We start from the raw sequence: 21,137 nt of genomic DNA on the forward strand, positions 1-21,137 counted from the left end.
TAGTGGCAAACATAAATAACATTTTTTGACACCTGGGAATTTCCGTCTGAATTATCCCCAACAAAAAGTACTTTTTAAAAAAAGACTCCTTTTAAACATTTTTTTCAATTCATTCTGAATTATTTCCCAATACTCTTTTACCCTTTTACAGGTCCACCACATATGGGAGCTGGGCTGTAGTTCTTGCCTGTCTCAGCCTCCTGGAACGTCCCTCCTGCTGCTCCCTACACCTCAGAGCCTGTCGTGTTTCGTGCAGAAAGGGGGCCCTTTGGCGATGGGTCCAGCAGCTGTGGTTCCTATGCACTGACCCCAATCTCTTCTTCATCCTCCATCACCCTGAGAGCACTTCCTTCCCCAGTCCCAGCTACACCCCTTGTAAAGACCCCCTTCCTCCTCCCCATCGACCTGCCAGTTCATGACATGGGATTCCCAGAGGGTATTCTGATTTGTTATCTATCCCCTTGGATTAGTTGTCTGGGCCAATCTTCTGTATCTCCAAGGGGAGGCAGTTCCTCACCCTTCCAGATTGATTCAACCCCTGGCTTCCTCAACCTCGGCCCTCCAGATGTTTTGAGACTACAGTTCCCATCATCCCTGACCACTGGTCCTGCTAGCTAGGGATCATGGGAGTTGTAGGCCAAAAACATCTGGAGGGCCGAGGTTGAGGAAGCGTGTTCTACAGAGTGACAGGGAAGCAAGGTCCTTATAGGAGCTCTAGGGCTCACTACATTTTGCCACTTAATTCACTCCTGGGCAGAGAGGGTGGGATTAAGTGGCAAATTCTCCCTCCTCCTCATTCCTCCGGACTTCAAGGGAGACGTACTCTCAGTTCCTTCAGTAAGTCCAAACTTAGTACTAGAGCTGCAGGAGGCCATGGGTGTAGCATCAGAGTTCTCATTGCAAGTCTCTGTCTGAGACTTTCAGCTTCTTCTGATTTGTTTGCTTCACTGTAAATGATTATTTAGGAAGGTGTCACAGCATAGCCAACTTCTCAAAGCTACTATCTGTAGGCAAATCCCATGAATGCTTTGGGCAAAATGCTGATCACACTGAATTTAGTGTTAACATTTTTGTCATTATTCACCTGCCTCACTCTCAGCACTCCTATGAAAACATTTTTTTAAAAAAATAGTAATAAAAAGACCAGCATGTTGACATTAATTTTTATTCCAAGTATAACAAACTTAAAATGATTTAGCACTATAGCAATCACGGTTCCATAAATTAAATACATATAGAATTTATACAATCTACATTGACAAGAAAAAGCCATTCAGGGAATCACATTATCCAAAAGGGTTTTTTCAGTGTTATGGCAAATAAAAGTTATGAAAATTCACAGTTAATCTGTAGCTTAGAGATGCAAAATATTGCACATAATACAATTGTGAATGCTAAACAGCAGCTTTACAGTTTTTCTTCACAAACATTGGTCATGTAGTACTAGACTGAATACAAAATGGCATCATGTACACCACGGTAAACAGTTATTCACAACGTCAATCAAGTTTTAAATAAAGTAGCAAAAAACTGCTGGGTTCTTTCAGTTGCCCTGTTAATTCAGTGATCTTCTTTATCTTTTCCTTTCCTTTCTTTCTCATCCTGTAGTGCAGTGCCAAGCTTCTTGATAAGAACTGACAGAACTTTGTCCAGTGGGTCCATCACCCCACGCTGAAGCCATTTAGGAATAGTAGTTCTTGCATGATGGAAGCCTAGCTTCTGGAGAATGTAGTCGACACCTACTGGGTCGATTTTTCTTCCAGTCCAGGAGATTAATCTAAAAGTTAAAATATATTAGTATTGTCAATATCTGAACATGCAAATGAAATAAACATGACCACTGAGAAGGAGAGAGAAAAAAAAATAGGGCGTGGGGAACAGAATGAAGTGGCTGCAATGCTAAACAGAAGCACGCCACACTGCAATGTAAGGTTCCCTTGCTTCTCTCTCACTATGTAGAACCAATCTGGAAGGGGGGGGGAACATTCCAATTTTCCCAATTTTACTGCAAACAGAATGACTCATTTACCTGAGCGTGGGCTCCAGATGCCATGTATTGCAGATAAATTCTCTCCAGTCCACAGTAGTGTAAGTAATACTTTCTTCTGCTCCCTTCTCAGCAGAGCTCTCATCAAGTACACTGATGGGGCTTTTCTGACCCGGCCGACTAGAAAAAATACGAGGTGGAAAGATGGCTAGAAAAGGGTAAAAACAATAAGGCATAGATATTAGATTTCTTTAAAATGCAGATTGAATTGTTAATGTAATGACCAAACATGTTCCTAATTATAATTACTATTCATTAAATTTCTATATTAGGGACGCGGGTGGCGCTGTGGCTAAAACCTCAGTGCCTAGGACTTGCCGATCGTCAGGTCGGCGGTTCGAATCCCCGCGGCGGGGTGAGCTCCCGTTGCTCGGTCCCAGCGCCTGCCAACTTAGCAGTTCGAAAGCACCTCCGGGTGCAAGTAGATAAATAGGGACCGCTTACTAGCGGGAAGGTAAATGGTGTTTCCGTGTGCTGCGCTGGCTCGCCAGATGCAGCTTGTCACGCTGGCCACGTGACCCGGAAGTGTCTGCGGACAGCGCTGGCCCCCGGCCTCTTAAGCGAGATGGGCGCGCAACCCCAGAGTCGGACACGACTGGCCCGTACGGGGGCAGGGGTACTTTTACCTAAATTTCAATATTGCCCTTCACTCGAAGATCACAGGGTGGTTTACAATATAAAAGTAAAAGCAATATAATTACAAGGCATGTTTACATATAGTATCTTAACTGTAATACACTGTAATTACAAAAAATGCTCATTTTAATATGCTAGGCTTCATTAACTATTTGTGAAGTGTATCATTTCCAAATCATCCAGAAATTGATCTACATACCTTTCTCCTTTTCTTTAAGATAAGCCGATACCAGGTCATGCAGAAACATTATCAACTCAGCATCCATAGTTACACATATGTGATCAGTGAATTCTGTAACTACACTGCACTCCACTTTTGGCTTAGCGCTGGGATCTGTAACAAAACGTTATTAATTTTGGCAGAGGTGATTTTCATGCAAACTTTTTAATGGCAAATGTTAAAATGCGGTAGTATTTTAAAAGTGCTAATCATTTGCAGCGTGATCTTAAAATAAAAATCCTACTGATACATTTGGCATCTCTCCTTGGCAAGGCAGGTACGCACTGGCTTCAAGATGATATTACAACTACTGCTCTGCACCACATCTCCAAACAGAAGTTCTAAACCAGGAATGGGGACTGGATCTGGCCGGTGGACCAGACTGTTATCTCTCCTGCCCTTCAGAGGTTGAGTCTGACAAGTGGGGTGGAGACACCCATCTGCCAGTCACCTGATACCACAATTATATCACATGATTATTTTGCCCACACAGGTCTTCAGAATCCACTTTCAAAGTGGTATTTTAAGCAGTGCTTTGAAAGGGACTTTTGAAAATTAAGCTAAAGTTCTGATATTTGGGTTTTCAGAAGCCTCTTTCAAAGCGCTATCTTGGCCCAGTGTTTTGTATAGGGCTTTGCAGGCCCCACTGATCAGCTTATTGGTGATGCCAGCAAACCTCCTTTACCTAACCCCACTCCAGATACAATGTATGATGTCAGGTGTAGTGCAGGTAGCTGTAGTTTGGGTGAAATGGCCTTACAGGTCAAATAAGAAGCTCTAGTGAGCCTAATTAGGCCCACAGACCAGAAGTTCTAAATAGGACACTAATGCAGTGCAACCGGCGTCAAGGAAGCCCATTAAATGGTATATATGCCATTGCTTGTGGGATCAGAGAGACTGCAGACTTACTACAGTGGACCCTCGGGTTATGTTACCTTCGGGTAACGTAACTTTCAGGGTTGTGAACGTGGCAACCCCAGAAGTGTTTACTTCCAGGTTCCGCTGTGCGTGCATGCGCAAAAGTGCTCTATCATGCTGCGTGTGCGCAGAAGCGGCACCTCTAGATGTGGACTTTTTGGGGTACGTACGGACCCCTGGAACAAATTAAGTTCATATCCGGAGAGTCCGCTGTACTTTCTTTTCTTCTTTCCTTTGGATTAAACGGTTAGAACTGATCTAATTTTTCAGCTATTGAACAGGATTGCTAGATGGTCTTCATCACACAAAAAACCCCACACAGTTTATATGTTTAATGCTTTTAAGGCCAGATTATCTAAGATTTTGAATAATACTCAATTAACTTTTCATAAGGTATGAATTAGGTTTGTAGTTCAGAAGGTATAACACATCGCACTTTACCTTGTAATAAAGGTTCCTGTGGCTGCTGAACGTGAATAGATTTAAAGTCCAGCTGCATCCTTGGTAATGCAAAGATAGTTTCGGTCTCATGATTGTAACTGGAGCCTCCTCTGAATCCGCTTAACAAGCTAGAGCTTTTCACTGTTGTGCTGTTCTCTGGGTTATTTGCATCAACATTTCGGAGAAGGTTCAACTCTGCGAATACAAAGGAAGTAGAGCTATGTTTTGATTTCACTGGGCTTCGGATTGTTATCACTGCTACTCACAGATCATTTCAGATTCTATAACTGAAATTAATTCAGCATAGTTCTGCTGAACTCTGTAGTCCTATGTGGTTAGCATGCTGCTGCCCCACCTTCTTTCACTTTGCATTGTAAATCCATGCAATTCCACCAGCAATAACCAGATCAGCAAGCAGAAATGTGATAGAAGGCCTCACCTTCATTCCTTGTGGCTGTAACATAATTGAACCATTCTTTCACACTCGCCACTCCATGTGGTGGGTTTTCATGGCGCCTCCTTGTGATCTTGGTGATGGTTGCCATTGGGCTTTCCAGGGCTCCACATGGCTTTGTGACCATAGTATTGTGACCCAAATGGAAGTCTAGTGTTTGCACAACATAGGTAGAATGTTCACTAGAACCTGGAGGGGTGGGGGTGGTTTAAAAACATGGTTATTTGCCTACTGAAGAGCCTAATCATGTTGAATGTAATTTTTAACAAAAAAAAGTGTGGTTTGCACAATTACAGAGCATGTATGCAATAATCAGAAGTAGAGAAAAACTTCCACCATGTATTATATCAGATACTGGATTTAATTTGGTATTTTCCTTTGTCTGGAGACTCTTGTCAGTTTATAGACATGCAATCACTAGCCTCATAGAATACTAGACTGTCACAATCACAATTCATCTAGCTTCAAGAAGTCATGGAAAAAACTTCTCCCGTTCCTGAGTAGTCATTGGGTTATAAGCTCATTGGTCTCATGATTCCACATGCAGCCAAGCTTTGGCCCAAGAGGTCAGCCCAGAATATGAAGCTGTCCAGCCCAGATCTATGTGCTTAATGTGCTTGTAGAATTTACAACTTAAAAGGATAAAAAATATCTATAAACAGAAAGCAGAAATAATTTTTGATACCTTCTTGCCAAATTTTTTGTGCTTCTGTCCAAAAGGCAATGTTAGGTTCTTCAAGATGAAATAGAGCCCATGATTTTGAACGAAAATTAGGTCCATGGAAACATGCCAATGTCATGTGATTTCCATGCAGGCTCATAGAGCCTCCAAACTGCATTCCATCTTCCGGTAAAGGAATCTGAAATAAGGATATGTGGCACCCTGACACCACCTTTAAAACTCCTGGCCAGTGACGATGATGTGCTGCATCCAGTACTGTGGAGGAAAGCATACAGAAGAAATAGTGGCATTAATATCTACTTAACAGAATCTCTGCCTTTCTGTGTGTGTCTCTCTCTCTAGGGAATCTAAAACTTCTGAGCCTATCCAGAAATATACACATTAATTATATACACATAGGTCAGGCTCTTCCAAAGTTGAGGGTACATTTATTGCAGAGAGATCAGCAGCAATGGTATGAACGGATTCTTGAAACTATCTACGTAGATTTATAAAACTTAGATTACCCCCATATATAAACATAGAAACAGCTATACTGCTAAATAAAAATATGCATCTCAATAGCATTTTTAAATGAGTGTTTAAAAAATGCATGATGTGAAAAACCACAAGAACATGGACTAAAGTCTTTTGAGGTGAAGTTCCATTTTCTTTTACCCAAAAGGAAGTAGCTTGAAGTACAAAGTACTTCTAAATATCTAATCTACACTTGCATCAAAAACGAAGGCATAAAGAATGAGCACGCACTTTACAACTCTGCATACCACTTCGCTTTCTCATACACTGGTACTCTGTATACCAATTCACTCTCTTAAGACATGGGTGGTCTGCCCAAAATAAAGTATTATTTTGATTGAGTAGTATGGCTCTTTTGATGCAAAGTGCTTGCTCATCTTTTGTGCCTTGCAATGCTGATGTAGGTAGATTAGATGTTTAGAAGTACTTTGTGCTTCAAAACTCCTTCCGTTTGTAGAAAAGAAAAATGAGTTTTCACCTCAAAGGACTTATGCCAAAGTTCTTGCGGGTTCTCACAGCAGGATACATATATTTTTTTAAACACACACATTTAAAAATAGAGATGTTTTTGAGATACACATTTCCGGGCTTGGAGATACAAGGTTTGTAGGCTCATAATACTCACATCTAATACAAGGTGAGCATTACAACCTGTAAATTCTCCTCTGCTTTATATTTTAATGCAAGTCAAATAATTCTACTTCCCTCCACTGTCCCAACAAGCCCTGAATTAATAACCTTTGGTTAAACTATATTATCCCAGGACTACTTGCACCCAGGAAGCTGCTATGCAAGAAGCCTCTGGGCCGTATAGTTTTTATCAAGGGCTTCTAAAATTAGGGGGAAAGAGATTGCCCAGCCACTTGCTACCACATTATCAGTAGCAGCCAGGTTAAGTGGGGTGGGAGATGCTTGAGAAATGTGTCAGCCTATGAATTGGGGACTTACTTAGTGGGTGGGCTGCCAAGCAGAGCTATTTCCTGATTCTTAGGAAACAGCTCGTATTATACCAAGCCAATCTGGCAGAGGGCCTTCTCAGGAGCGACGCCCACCCTGTGGAATGCCCTCTCATCAGATGTCAAGGAAATAAACAACTATATGACTTTTAGAAGACATCTGAAGGCAGCCCTGTTTAGGGAAGTTTTTAATGTTTGATTATATTTTTAATATTCTGTTGGGAGCTGCCCAGAGTGGCTGGGAAAACCCAGCCAGATGGGTGGGGTATAAATAAATAAATAAATAAATATATATATATATATATATATATATATATAAATAATAATAATTAGCAGCTGAGTAGGAGTTGCTCACAACATCTCATTTTTGAGACTTTGGAACCTGCAGTATTAACACCCCAGTTAAATTATTAAACATTGTTCAAGCGCATCATGAAATCGGAACATAAAACTTTTAATTACGAAGTGGGCTAAAGCAGTTTCAATACGTACATTGCTGGTGTGAGCTTTTCTCTGCAACATGGACCACACTCTTTGGGGGAAGATAAGGAACAGGCCCCCATGTAGACAAAGCTCTCTTGCTGGTATCAAACTGCTGAGTAAAGAATTCTTGGAGCTTCATTCCTATTTTGATGAGGTCAGGTGTGGTTGATCGGGAAATCATTACTTGAAAAATATCCCACTTCAAATCTCCATGGACAAATATCTCACTGAAACATTGAAATGAGATAATATCCCTTGTGAATTCATATTGTTTTCCTTGGTTATAATGGGAGGATAGTCAATGTATATAAATGTAGCAACTACAGTAGAAATGGGATAACAGCTTAAGAAGGCAATTTTTAAAAATAGCTTTGATTAGAAACCATATGAGCAGAAATGTACACCATTAGATATGGCAAGAAATCTTACCTTTTATCAGTAATACTGGATTCAAAAGTATTGTAGAGATTAACTTTCCATTCATCCTGCAGTTTAAGGTCTGCATTACTGAAAATGCCCATTAGGATACTGGACCCCATGTAATCAACCCGTGCTTCAGTAGAACCCATGGTAATCTGAATTTTGTGATTTGGCTGCTGATTGGGATGTTCTGAAATATGAGCTAAAAAAACAACATTTGCATTATATGGGAGCAAGATAGTATCTGGCCCACCTCTCCTCCATGGTTTGCCAATACACAGCCCAATCCATGTCATAAGATTGGAGGTCTCTCCCAGCTCCGGATGACAATAGGAGAGTGGATCACTTGCAATATGAGAATTGGGTTGCCTGAGACAGCTGCTTTTCTGTAGCACACCTGCTCTCTACTTTCAGCAAACCTTCTAGTGAGCATGGGCAACTGACAGTTTCCTGCTATTAAGAACTGAAATGTGCCACAGAATTCAGCTCATGATTTGAACAGCACAGTGGAAGTTAGGAACTGCCGGGCAAAATCTGGACACAATCTAGCCAAAGTTGTGCATTTCTTAGGCCCAGTAACTTGAACGAGAGAGGTTTTAACAACAGGCTAACGTTCACATTAAAATCCATACTTCTATGGTTTCACTGAGGCTGGATTATAGCCTTTCTCTGCCAAGGAAAAGTATATGTAACAATAAAAATGATTGACGCATTGTGTCCATGCACACATACAGACACACACTCTGACATTCCAACTTACCCACCATCTCCAAGGCATTCACATCTATGGTACCTCCAACCACTCCACCTCTAGAATCCAAATGTGACCTGCCAAGACCGACTGACATGCTGATTTCCCGATCTCTATTACTGCCCACAGATAAACGGCCCTGGCTTTTCAAACCACTAGTAGTCCACCTAAAACAGGGAGAAAAATACGTTGTATGCCATATGTCAAAAATAAAAGGTGGGAAAAGCATTTTAAACTTTAAGTATCATGGGAAATGTTCATTTTTTAAAATCATACATGGGCATAACAAAAAACAAGAAAAGTTGAGTGCCAAAATTTAAATTTTAGAAAGGAAATATATTTATGGATCTAGATGAGAGAAATGTTTCTCTTTTCTTTCTTTCTTTCTTTTTTACTGACAAGGTTAACATGTTTAATTAGAGAAAATTTTCCCTTTAAAATGCAACGACATTTAATACAAACACAAAACGAGAAAATAAAAAAGAAAGAATATAAGAAGACAGAAAAAGAGGGAAAATAATAATACATTTCATATATGTACATGCCATATCATATTTACAAACTCACAAAAAAGAACAAAAACATTACTGTAAATTAGCTAAAAAAGACTTCCAAATATTTTCATTTACTGTATCTATTATTTCCTTTATAATGAACAGTCTCAAATTAACTTAATTATTTTAATATGTCCAAACATTATATCCTTTCCACCTATTATTTACAATAATTGCTCTAGTTCTGCCAGTAGATTCTTACTCTTACAATACATATACACACATATTTGAAAGATTTCTTTTGATTACAGGAATCAGACGTTTACTTACGTAGTATTTCCCATTACATTGCTCATGTTCATTTGGACATTCAATTGCTTCAAATTCATAACAAACACAACCAGTGTTTCCCATGGTGTCACTTGCTGACTTCCAACTTTGTTTGATTTATTAAATGGAGTTGATGTTTTTGAGACAGTATCTAGAATAAAACATCACCAGACTTTGTAAATTTAATATTAAAAACTAATAATGACATGCCAGTTTTAGATACCATTTGTTTCCACTACTGTGTGAATTTTGTTAGAAAACGTTTCAGTAGCGGTGATGACTTCACGGGGGGAAACTTCTTACCATTATATATTTGTATGATCTTGTGGAGCATCTCTACACTAACTCCAGCAGTGGCTAAAAGCAAAGAGTTGTCATGCAGAAATCGTCCACACGACTTGAATCAATTTCCAAATTTGGCTTCAAAGGAACTGCTAACATGACATCATCTCCCAGTGGCTGATAATAGTGACGAGATGGTTGTCACAGCTGATTAAATTCTTGCATGCTAAGATTACAATCGCTATAAATCTGAATGATATAGGACATGACCCAAAGATATTATTACACAGTAGCGTGCAAATTAAAGCAGTAAAAGCAAAGAATGATGTTTGTACCTCTCTGGGGAACTGAAGAGTCTGACACACTCCTGGATCTTGAAACAGCTGGAGATTTTAAGTTATGTGCTGCTGTTCCAGGTGACATATTGCTGTTTGTACTGTGCTCATTGAAAACATTAGGAGACTGAGCCATGTGCGTAAATGAGGCGGACTGGCTTGGCTGCTCCCAGGTTCGACAGTATGCTTTTCGTGATGATTCAGGAGACATGTGCTGGTTTACTCCTTCAATAGAATCTGGTGTCCCGGGGCCAGATGCTACTGAGAAATAAAATACAGTGGTACCTCGGGTTACATACGCTTCAGGTTACATATGCTTCAGGTTGCAGACTCCGCTAACCCAGAAATAGTACCTCGGGTTAAGAACTTTGCTTCAGGATGAGAACAGAAATTGTGCTCCGGCGGTGCAGTGGCAGCAGGAGGCCCCATTAGCTAAAGTGGTGCTTCAGGTTAAGAAGAGTTTCAGGTTAAGAATGGACCTCCGGAACGAATTAAGTTCTTAACCTGATGTACCACTATAAAGCTTACGTTACCATTCTTTGCACTGAATGGCAGGTTATTATTAGCCAAAAGCAAATGTTATCAGTTTGTCAAAGTGTGCGTTTCTCCAGTGTGACCTTGTATTTTATCAGCCCATCCTATATCAAATTCGTCACGGTTGCAAGATACAGAAATTAATTAATTACTAAGAGTGCGATCCAATAGTGCACCAGACTGTGTGCCCAGAAGTCACTCCCCACCACGCAAACCTGCTCTAGAGGGTCCCCCAACCTCCCAGGGCAGATTTTGGGTATGTGTGATGGGGTAGAGAAGGGAAGAGAGAAAGCCCCATTAGTACAAATGAAAGTATGTTGTGCAAGCGGGACACCATACTTGGATATAAGCTTAGGAGTGAACCCTGTCTTTTTAAAAAAGTTCAGATTCAAGGCCAAGACAAATCATACATATATTAAACACACCATCGCTGCTTACTTCCATCACAGTCCAGACCCCACCAGAAAAAGTGTTCACAATATTAACTAATCATATTGTTGAAATACAGCAAAAGAATGAATGAATGAATGAATGAATGAATAATAAAATGAGCAAAGTACGACAGCTAAAAATTCTCTACAATGTAATCTGGATTATTATTTTTTTAATCACTTACCTGGGAGATTTATTGTTTGGTCCCCGAGAAAGAGGCGTCTTGCAATACTCCTCCTGTACCAGGCTCTTGGAAATGCTAAAATCTCACTTAGTCTCCTCATGTCATATTTAAAGGAAGCAGATCCTATATCACACACAGCTAATAAAAGAATTAAAAAAAGTAATAAAACTGGATGTGCAACAATATGCTCCGAATTGCTTTCCTCCTTTTTAAGTAAGTTTAGCTAATTATATTTACATAGTATATTTACATATCGCTTCACACAATCAGAGGCATCCCCAAATGATTTACAATAAGAAAATACATAAGAAATGCAATGAAATAATAAAATACTAAATAACTTGTTCAATCAAATACTAAAAATGTTGGTATGAAGAAAAAGACATCTCAAACAGCACAAAATAACTACACCTGCTGCACAGCTTGAACACCAGTATCCACCAAAAGCCTAACCATCAGTACTGCCCAACTGCCCAGGAGAAAGGTTAGCCATACATGTGGCAGGGGGAAAATATGTAAAGGTTCTGATCCTTTTCCCATCCCAAACAAGGAGGCTGCCAAACAGCGTTTTCAAGTTTTTCCATTGGATTTTGGTGTTTCACCCTGGGTAAATCCCCTGTTCTGATCAACTAAGCGGGAGCAGCAAGATGGTGGGGAGGGGATGTTAGCTGTTGAACAGGTTGTAGCCCAGAGTAGTTCGAAGGGCTCTGGATTCTAGTACATGGTGATAATTCATATTTCACATTGGTGCCAAGTGAAATAGTTGAGATGGAGCTCAAATTATGAATTATTTATCAATGTATTATCTCTATCACGAAGACTAGGGCTCTACCCAATTACATCTAGAAGACCCACATTTTTAGAGTCTAATTATATTTGGTTTCAACTATAACATATTGCAGGCAAATATTAGCCTTAATCTTATGAGTTGTAAATTGTTCACGTTTCCTTCCTTTAAAAATCATGCTTATAGAATGGGGCTCGAAATCAAAATTAATTCAAGCAAAATGTTCAAAGGCAAACCTGGGTCTTGTCTGCATTTTCAGCATCTTAGCAGAACGTCTCATGAACAGGAAGTGTAACTCTAAACAATCAGGCCTTATCCTGTCTGTGATGCAGATAACTGTAGATTTCACAGAATTTGTATGCATCCAACATCCAGAACCATGTTAGTTCAGTCACAGCTCCAGTCAAAGCCCATGTTGTCAAAAAATCAACTTGATGACATGATACGAGCACAGGCCATATCCAATGCTGTGCAAGCAGAGTTCCATTCCCTTTTCTCCACCCAAAGTCTGCTCCATTCCCTGCCCCAGGGTGTGGGGTGGGCAGGGAATGGAGGTGACAGGAGAGGATGAAGAAGTTCTGTTCTGTGCATGGAAATCTGTTGTGTCAGCAGAACAGCAGCACAGACTTATTTTTAAAAAGCTTGGTGATCAATTCATTTAATGCAAAGTGAGCTGTGCAGCTATGAGGCACCAGGCAATGGCTTTTTCTACCTGCCTTGCCCCGCAATCCAGCCTAGGAGCCTTTCCTAGACCACAACTTTAAAAACAGCAGAAGTAGCTGGGAAGAGAGAAGAGGAGTTCAGGGATTTATTTTTTAAAAATAATTTTATAAGTTGTGTGTCTATGATTCTCAATTTGATCCTTTTACACGGTTTTGTGTGTGTTGTATTTCATGCATTTTGACTTGTTGTTACTTTTATTGATTACAGTTTAGTAATTTTTTATTGTAATTGTTAAAACTGCATTTCTTTTATTTATTTATTTTTCATTTAATTATTATATGCTGATGTTTAATTTTATTGTGTACTGTTATACTCTAATGGATTACTGAATATTACTTTGCTACAAGTTGTTTATTTTCCAGTTATGTTTTTATTATGACTCTTTTTGCACTGGATCAGACTGCCATATGGTGTATGATCTTTGTTGTATATTTTGTTGCTTCTTCAGCTTGTAAACCGTGTATAGTAATATAGAAAGACGGTACATAAAAGTGAGATGAAAATAGAGGTAGAATATAATATCGCAAGAAAACAATGCTAATTACTGTTACACCCATAAATGCAGTGGAGCATATACAACCAGGGTGCATGGTGGACTAGGTCCAACATTAAACAAGATTGATAAATACCAGATATGTTTATTAATGTAGTATCCATTTTGCTTGCAGATTTGCTTGCAGACATGCTCTCAAAAAAGGTAGCACCTCCTGAACGCCTTATTCTTGAAAGGCTAACTTTTACAAACTCTAGATTGATGCTCAATGAATCTTTACGACCAGTAACTGACGAGGGTTCTTCATCTACATTTCCTGAAACCATAAGGAACAGTATAAGAGTTTTCACTTGTTTTGAAGCACCCTAAGTTGTTCTTACTAGTGCCTGCATATTTCAGCTTAGCACAAAAAGACATAGGCACTTTGGGCTGTGTAACACAAACTGTTGATAATAGCAGCTATATATCTCACTTGTTCTTTAAAAAAAAATTGTAAAAATCAGCTAGGAAGGATTTTGCATATACTAGTGGAAAGGACACTAACACACCCATGAACTCTATGAAATGCATACACAGAAAACTGCATCTTTAATGTACGTCCACATGTATTGAAATGATTGGCTTTTCATAGCAATAGAAAAATACTTTTTGCAGAAACTCTTTTGTATTTCTCTAAGAACATCCGCCCCACCAAAGCTTAAGAACAACCAATACACGTTTGTGAAATTTTATATTCTGCAATTACCTAGGGATCCTGATCCAGAAGACAATCCTGCCACACTGGACTTCTGCTTCCCTGCTCCATACGGATGAAATACGTAGAGAGAGAAATCGGACATGCAGGCAGTGAAGCTCAGACCTGAAGAACTGCTGCTAGCACCTGTCAAATCTGACTGGCTGCTACTATGCCGTGTTCTCCCAAAAGGACTGCCCAGTCCAGGTGATGAACCTATAGTGCAAAATGAAAGAAAAATTTTAAAAATAGCACATATTAAATAAATTACATGTACCTTAGTTCAATCCTAAAGATCAGCCATGAGTTCTCTCTTGATTATTCCATTTGAACCATCAAATATGATGATACAGACATGTAAAGATATGACTCCCCAGTGTCATACACCAAACTGTTGCTTTCAACACTTCCTTCAAATTAAAAAAAGTAGCTTTACACAAGACAAAACAACCTACAACTCAAATTCCCATTCTGATACACACAACAAATTATTATTTATGTGTACATGGTGCTTTACAGACAACAGAAGCAAAAATTTGATGAATGTTGCCCTTAGGATATTAAATCTAAATTTTGACAGTGAGGAGTTAACTGGAGAAACAGAACAAAGATAGAAGAGATGTTTCCCCCTTCTTAAAAAAAGTAAATCACTTAAACATTTAAATGTTTCCAAAGAGTAAATAACAATGCACTGAATACTTTGGTTCAGTGTTACATGCACAAGCCTGAAGGCTCATGCACATCGCTCGCCTCCTCTTGCACAGGAGACTAAAAGCTTCCATTTTTAATTAGCTGAACCCAGACATTTCAGGGCCTAATGCGGCCCGCTGGTTGGTTTAATCCGGCCCCTGTGGCTGTCCATCTCCTGGGGGATAAAACCCCAACAACAACTTCAATCCTTAAAAAATGTTAACAACTTTGGTTGGCCCTCACGAATGTTCACTTCATCAAATCTGGCCCTCTTTGAAAAAAGTTTGGGCACAACTGGTTTAAGGAAACAAGCCAACTTAAACTGTGGCTGATTCTTCTTTCCCTGAACAATAGCTAACATTAACTACAGTTCTCAGTTTGCACAAAATTAGAATCATAGAATAATAGAATTGTTGAGTTGGAAGGGACCATGAGGGTCATCTAGTCTAACCCCCTGCAAAGCAGGAATCTTTTGGGCAACATGACTCTGACTCTGAGATTAAGAGTCTCATGCTCTACTAGTTTCTGCAGTTTGTTGAAAATGGAAAATGCAGCTGTGCCAAATAATGAAATATCAGACCGGGGGGGGGGGGGGGGGGGCTCATCCAGGTTAATTCCTGAAGTGAATCTAAATGGAGCCATTCCATAACGGAATTGTTTTGCACACCTCTGAATAACTAGAAATGTAACAGGATTTTTAAATTTCATTTTTTTACCTGGTGAGACAGTTTTAGAAGGCATCTTAGATCCACTTTGCATAGCATTTTCCGTGGGACAGCTTGTACCTAAAGTTTCTAGCTCCCCTCGATTCGAAGAAAATACAAGATCAAGGGAGGGAAGTTTCAACATGCATTCCACCCGTGACACAGGTAAGCAGCTGAACTTGATCTGTGAAGGCTGAACAAGAGAGAAACACATATTTAGGACACATATCAAACCATATAATCAGAACAGATACCAGCAACTTCTGTTAACTTTTCTTTTATGCCTTTATGCGAGTGGACTATGATAGCCACTTGGCGGTGACATAGCACCCACTGGAGATGACATCATTCAGCTCCAAGGAGCTTACCATATACAGTCTGACAGCAGGGAGAAAACAGTAAGGAATAAGGAGGTTAGTATCCTCTACTAACCAAAGTGATATTGTTTGTGGGAGAAATGCTTGGAGGACAACTTCCATATGAGCAAATAAAGAAATTTAGGTTGCTTTATCTCACATAACAAGAATGACACATGAATCAGCCTGTCTTAGGCTCTTATCTGTGCTAGTGTAGATGCCTGGATTATTATAATTTCGACAACTACGCTAAGAGCACAGATTGACTGTCCCCTCTCTAGCTGTTTCCGCAGTCTTAGGATTTAGCTATATTGTAAATTCATTGGAATAAGGGTGGGATACAATGTAACAAATCAAGATATTAAGGTGTCAGTTCTCCCCCTTTAAACATTTCCAAAAACTGTGTAACACATACAAATAACTATCAGTTTTGCCATTGACTCTAATGGGACATGAACTGCCCTCAGTATGTAACTCATGTCCTCACCTGGACTCTTACATACACTACAACATCAACAGGGAAGGATGAATATGCCGATGTTGATGAAGATACTAAGGAGGCTGTAGATTCTTCCAAAGGGTCTTGCATGTCAAACTGCCCCATATCCTCATCCTGTGAAGTGACAGCTAAAAAAGAAAAGAAAAAAGAACCAAGGATATAATTAAAACAGAAAGGAACATTTTAATGGAAGTGGATCATAAAATAAAAGATGTGGTAGAAACAACCTGTGATACCTGCATAATTCCTTTCTATTGGAGTTATAGGAATTGTTTCAAGGGCCTTCTCCAGGAAGTCTAACAGGCAGGGGCTAATCACCATTTCCTCTGGCAAGGACTGGAGTGCAACCCAAGCGTATAGTTTTGCAGTTTTTACACCACCACTTCCTTTTCCTTTGGCTGAAAAGTTTGAGGAAAAAACGGTTTAGTGGAATACTAATTCAACCATTTCAATTAGAGTACAAATTAAAATACAAGGTGTGTTTATTTAGGTCAATATCACTCAAACCATTCTGGATGATTAAGACAACAATTTACTCCTGTCCAATGGACTAAATCCCATGAGGTTTTTCCATGTACAATGTTGCTTCATGTTGATTCAACTAAAACATATTTCAGTGCTTTGTCTTCAGCTCTGCTAACTCCTGCTTTCGGCACTCTCCCCTCCAACAAGCTGCCACTGCTGTTTCGCCTCCAATGCTTGCAGCCTGGTCCCCCATGGCACTGTTGCATTCTGCTCCCAACGCGTGGTTGCTGCCACACAGGAAGAAGTCAGGTTCCTTTTGGACTGCCTTATAGGTTTCTGATAGTGCCACCCCCACCAATCCCTGCAGGGAAGAAGGTAGCCTCACTGCAGCCACTGATGAGAGAGATTGTGAGGCAGGTGCCGACTGCACACATGCTTTGGACATGAGCACAGTGATCTAGACATTAGTATTTTGCTCACTGCTGCTGCAGCTAGTGGCCTGAAGCAGATGGGACTGACAAGGGAGCTGAGGAGACACAATGAACAATGGAAAAAAGAACAAATGGGGAGGAGTAGAAAAAAATCCTGTAAGACTTTCACAGGCAGCAACAACTGAGACGAAGAGTGAGGCGAAAGTCTCTGGTAAGGAGGAGGGAAAAGACTGCGATAAAACCACACTGAGGAGAAAACAAAGTAAATCACTCAAGTCTCAAAAGATCAGGAACCAACCAGAGACATGGGTTGTTACCTCACAACGCACTCACACAAAAACGCAAATAATAACGCACAGGCCTGAGAAGTAGAAGACAAGGGAAAGAACACACTCTAAACATCTGCTTCAAGTAAAGGCAGGAGTAAACTGATACTTCAGAGGGAAAGAAATCCAGAAACTTTCTTTGCAGCAACAGCAGTCTCGCTTTCAAACGCTAGGGGGAACTTAAGTTCCAGCTGAGGACATACTACACTCAGAAGAACGGATAAAAAGGAGGAGCACATATTTACTGTTTTTTCGAGATAAGAAACAACATGCAAGAACAAAGTGTGATTTGTTCTTCGCTTGTTCTTAGTTTGTGGCTGGTGGGGAGAGAGTTTAATCCTGAGTTCTGGTTCTGAAGACACAATAAATTAAACCTTAGGTTAGCATAAGAACAGGGCAGGAGCAAAGCCGCTGCAAGCTCCTCTCCAGAAATCTGCACATTCGCATGATCCTGATAAGCCACAGTTTGGGTTACACTGTGTCAGGCAAACCAGGCAAATATGTATGTAGACTGGGTCATATTATAATGCTTGATTTCAGTCACACAACTTTCAGGGCCGAGGCCTCTGAAGTAAAGGCAAAGTAAGTAGAGAAAATTAGTTTTATTTGGTGAAATAAAGTTTCTACAAAGAGAAAATCTAATAGAAAAAGAACAAGAAATCAATGAGAGTCGTTAAGGTACAGAGAAGTTTCTATCCAGTAAATTTTAGCAAAAATTAGAATTATTGAATAGTACTGGGTGTCTATCAGTATGTTTTAGGAGTTAATAACCATGATCATATCAATCTAGTAGGATGGTTTATTAAACTATGAAGCAGATTTAGATCTAAGCATGGAACTCCACAGTATGGAGAGAATTAAAGCAAAGGTACAGCATGTAAAAGAAATCTCTACCTGATGGGAGAGGTGGGGGTTGGGGAGGAAGTAAAGATTTAGCTTTGCTGTAGGTAGGAGGCATGGCAGTATCTTTCATACCATACAACTTGGATTCTTTGGATAGGGTTCTTGGCAGAGATGACCCTCGGGATGCATTTGGCGATTCAGTCTTTAACATCTTTGAGTTATAATGTAGCTGAAATGAAAGAAAAGTGTAGATCCATCACCAGTGTGTGCCACAAATGAAAAAACCCTGCCTATTTATGCATTCACAGCCACAGTTCCCACATCTAGGCAGAGCAACAGTTTCTTCAAAACTTCTTTTTGAAAAGAAGGAAACCTATTATTTGAAGCAAAGCTTTATACTGAAACATAAACATCTTCAATTCAAAACTGCTCTAATGCACTAGAAGAAAAGTCTTGCCAAACTGGCAATATTCTAGCTGTCATTTTCTCACAGGTAATTATTGTCTTTGCGTTGGGTTTCTGGGCTGCTGTCCTTATATCATTTATACAAGTTTGATAATTTTATTATTGTGATTTATCATCTATTATATTTTTAACTGTTACTGGGTGTTGCCTGGAGTATTTTCTTTAAAAGAGAGAGAGAGAAAAGATGGTGTATTTTAGAAGAAAATAAACAGGCTTTGTTCAGGCTCTAGTTTGCATTCCATAGTGTTAGAAACTCTGCATATTTGTTTTGCCTAGAAATATCACAGGTGGTATCTCCTGCATTTTATGGCCCTTAAGGCTCATGGTACAAATGCCCAAACAGTACATTGCCAGTGCCATGTCTACAAAAGAGCAAGGACAGCAAAAGCACCATCCTTGTAAGCACTTTATGTAACCTAACTTTCACTACATGAAGTTTCCATCCACTCAAAACACTGACAATGCCCAAGCATTAACCCACCATAATATGCTTTAGAATGGAATGCTCATCTCAGCAGATACATCTCAGGGTTTGTACTGATACCTTATTTAATGGTAAAATCCAGGTTTTGTCACATACTGATTTTATACCAGAGGCTGGGTTAAAATGTAAGAATTACCCCGCTGGGTCAGATCAAGTTCCATCTAGCCCAACATATTGTTTCTAAAAGTTGCTTGTCTGGTTAGGTTAGCATTTCCAGGATTTACCTTATCTTGAAGGTTTCCACACTTCAACTTGGTAACAAGGTTGCCGTGTAAACCATGGAGACTGTAATAACAGACAATCCATATCTGCATCATACCTTGTAAACCCAAAATAACTGTCACTTATCTAAAATAGGATTTGTACTTCACTGCATATGTGTAATTGTCAGCATCACAGAAGCTGCACTACTGACATTAGGAGTTAAGGGATAAAAAAACCTGTGGTTGTACTTGATCACCTTTGTTACAAGGAAAAGACCAACATCTCCCAGCTTTCCTCCATGCTTTTTTACCTTCACATCTACACCAGGAATGTAAAATACTGTTGTTTCCAGGTCACCAGACTTCGTCTGCAGAGATGATGGAACTTTCTTTCCAGCCAGTAAGTGAGTAGTTGATGCATAGTTAGTTTGAAATTTCTTCTTTCTTGAAGGAGACTCTTGATCTAAACTTCTGGAACTGCGATCATAGCTTCTAAACAGTAAACAGCAAGGCACAGCATGACTTAACAGGAATGTAAGTGTAACATTATGTTATTTCCAAAGCTGAAAGTGAGCACTGCTAGGAATAATTGAAGATAAACCATGGGTTGGATTCAGAATTCTGTAAGCAGAATTCTGTACATGGAATGAGGTGCTTTGCGTCCTAGCTTCTCCTTCTCTTGAAGGCTCCTGTTGCCTCAAAAAATATTCTCCAGAGAGTTGAGGGCTCCTCTAGAAGAGTGTAGGAGATGGTGTGGAAGGCTGTATGCAGAATTAGTGCAAAATGCTTCCCCCTTCTGTTCATGGAAGCCTCTACTGGATCCAAGCCTCTTCTGTGAATGCAAAGACTCCTTCCATTGTAGAGGAGTACCTCTGGGTCTAACTGTATATAGTATAATATTTATGTCTGTTTCATTTATTATACTGCCTCCTTGAGCATTTTATTCAGGACTCCATTTACACAGACACAAACTGGAAGTAATAAAATATGATAACTGCTGCTGCAACCCTGCAGACATTTTGGTTGCTTAAATTCAACTGAAGTAGATACAAGTCCCATCTATGCAAAACTGCGGCCTAAGAATCTTTCCTATCACAATGGAAAAGAGCCACCTGAATGTGGTTATGTTCCATCTATTTATTCATGATTTAGAGAAGATAAACAGATCTGATCCATCAAGTTCTGTATCAGAGTTCTTGATACTAACCAAGGCTTCACATCTATAAAAACAATGGATATTATTTAATGTTGCTGAATGGAAAAAACAATGGCTACCTATTTAGATCGTTGCCTTAAAATAAAATTGTTCATTCCTTAAATTTTTTGTATACGGGACATAAAAATTACCATGAACCCTGTAGCATATGGCATATAATGTAAATTGCCGGTTAATCTTATGGAGACTTGGAGAAGATTTGTGTCAGAAGCATGCTGCTCTTCTCAGTATGGCTTAGTGAACCTGCTCCGCTTCCAGCAGGCCTCTTACCTCCTTAAGCTTATGTCATCATGCTCTTGCTGAAGCGTTGTTGGATGAAGCACACACTTTCCACAATCAATTTCAACTCTCACATCAAGTTCAAAGTCAATATTCCTCTCTGTAGTTGTGCCAGTCACACTTCTGCTGGCCGGAGATGTTGGCCACCGTTCAGTAAACAACTGGTGGACAGCAGCAAAACCTGTTGCTTTCTTGCGAGAAAGAGTCCTGTAGAAACCAAACAACTGTTTTGGAGCTCTTGACGAAAAGAAGCTTATCCAACTTATTTCATGTCAGGACTTGAAATGTTTCTTTAGTGTTTTACTATGCTACATGCAAGGGCCAA

General features: G+C 39.7%; 1 protein-coding gene across 37 annotated transcripts in view; it reads right to left on the bottom strand.

Moving 5' to 3' along the window:
- Nucleotides 1–1,149: 1,149 nt before the first annotated feature.
- BLTP1 (bridge-like lipid transfer protein family member 1) overlaps nt 1,150–21,137 on the bottom strand; it is a 102,815-nt gene continuing 82,827 nt past the window's right edge. For 12 of the 37 annotated variants that reach the window (XM_083755147.1, XM_083755139.1, XM_083755120.1 and 9 more), the window contains 20 exons: nt 20,804–21,019; nt 19,629–19,809; nt 18,217–18,394; nt 16,337–16,498; nt 16,089–16,228; nt 15,258–15,438; nt 13,864–14,067; nt 13,255–13,434; nt 11,116–11,253; nt 9,966–10,223; nt 9,349–9,499; nt 8,534–8,691; nt 7,783–7,975; nt 7,363–7,580; nt 5,402–5,653; nt 4,702–4,905; nt 4,263–4,457; nt 2,883–3,017; nt 2,030–2,195; nt 1,150–1,777 (listed from right to left, as the gene is read on the bottom strand). In XM_083755147.1, the coding sequence (XP_083611273.1) occupies nt 1,561–1,777; nt 2,030–2,195; nt 2,883–3,017; nt 4,263–4,457; nt 4,702–4,905; nt 5,402–5,653; nt 7,363–7,580; nt 7,783–7,975; nt 8,534–8,691; nt 9,349–9,499; nt 9,966–10,223; nt 11,116–11,253; nt 13,255–13,434; nt 13,864–14,067; nt 15,258–15,438; nt 16,089–16,228; nt 16,337–16,498; nt 18,217–18,394; nt 19,629–19,809; nt 20,804–21,019 (3,727 nt within the window). In that variant the 3' untranslated portion in view covers nt 1,150–1,560. Of the gene's footprint in view, nt 1,778–2,029; nt 2,196–2,882; nt 3,018–4,262; nt 4,458–4,701; nt 4,906–5,401; nt 5,654–7,362; nt 7,581–7,782; nt 7,976–8,533; nt 8,692–9,348; nt 9,500–9,965; nt 10,227–11,115; nt 11,254–13,254; nt 13,435–13,863; nt 14,068–15,257; nt 15,439–16,088; nt 16,229–16,336; nt 16,499–18,216; nt 18,395–19,628; nt 19,810–20,803; nt 21,020–21,137 lie in introns of all 37 variants that reach the window. The other 25 variants (XM_083755137.1, XM_083755138.1, XM_083755129.1 and 22 more) reach the window with 3 other exon arrangements.

The sequence above is a fragment of the Podarcis gaigeae genome (genome assembly GCF_964106915.1).
Source record: "Podarcis gaigeae genome assembly, chromosome: 9".
Classification (NCBI taxonomy): domain Eukaryota; kingdom Metazoa; phylum Chordata; class Lepidosauria; order Squamata; family Lacertidae; genus Podarcis; species Podarcis gaigeae.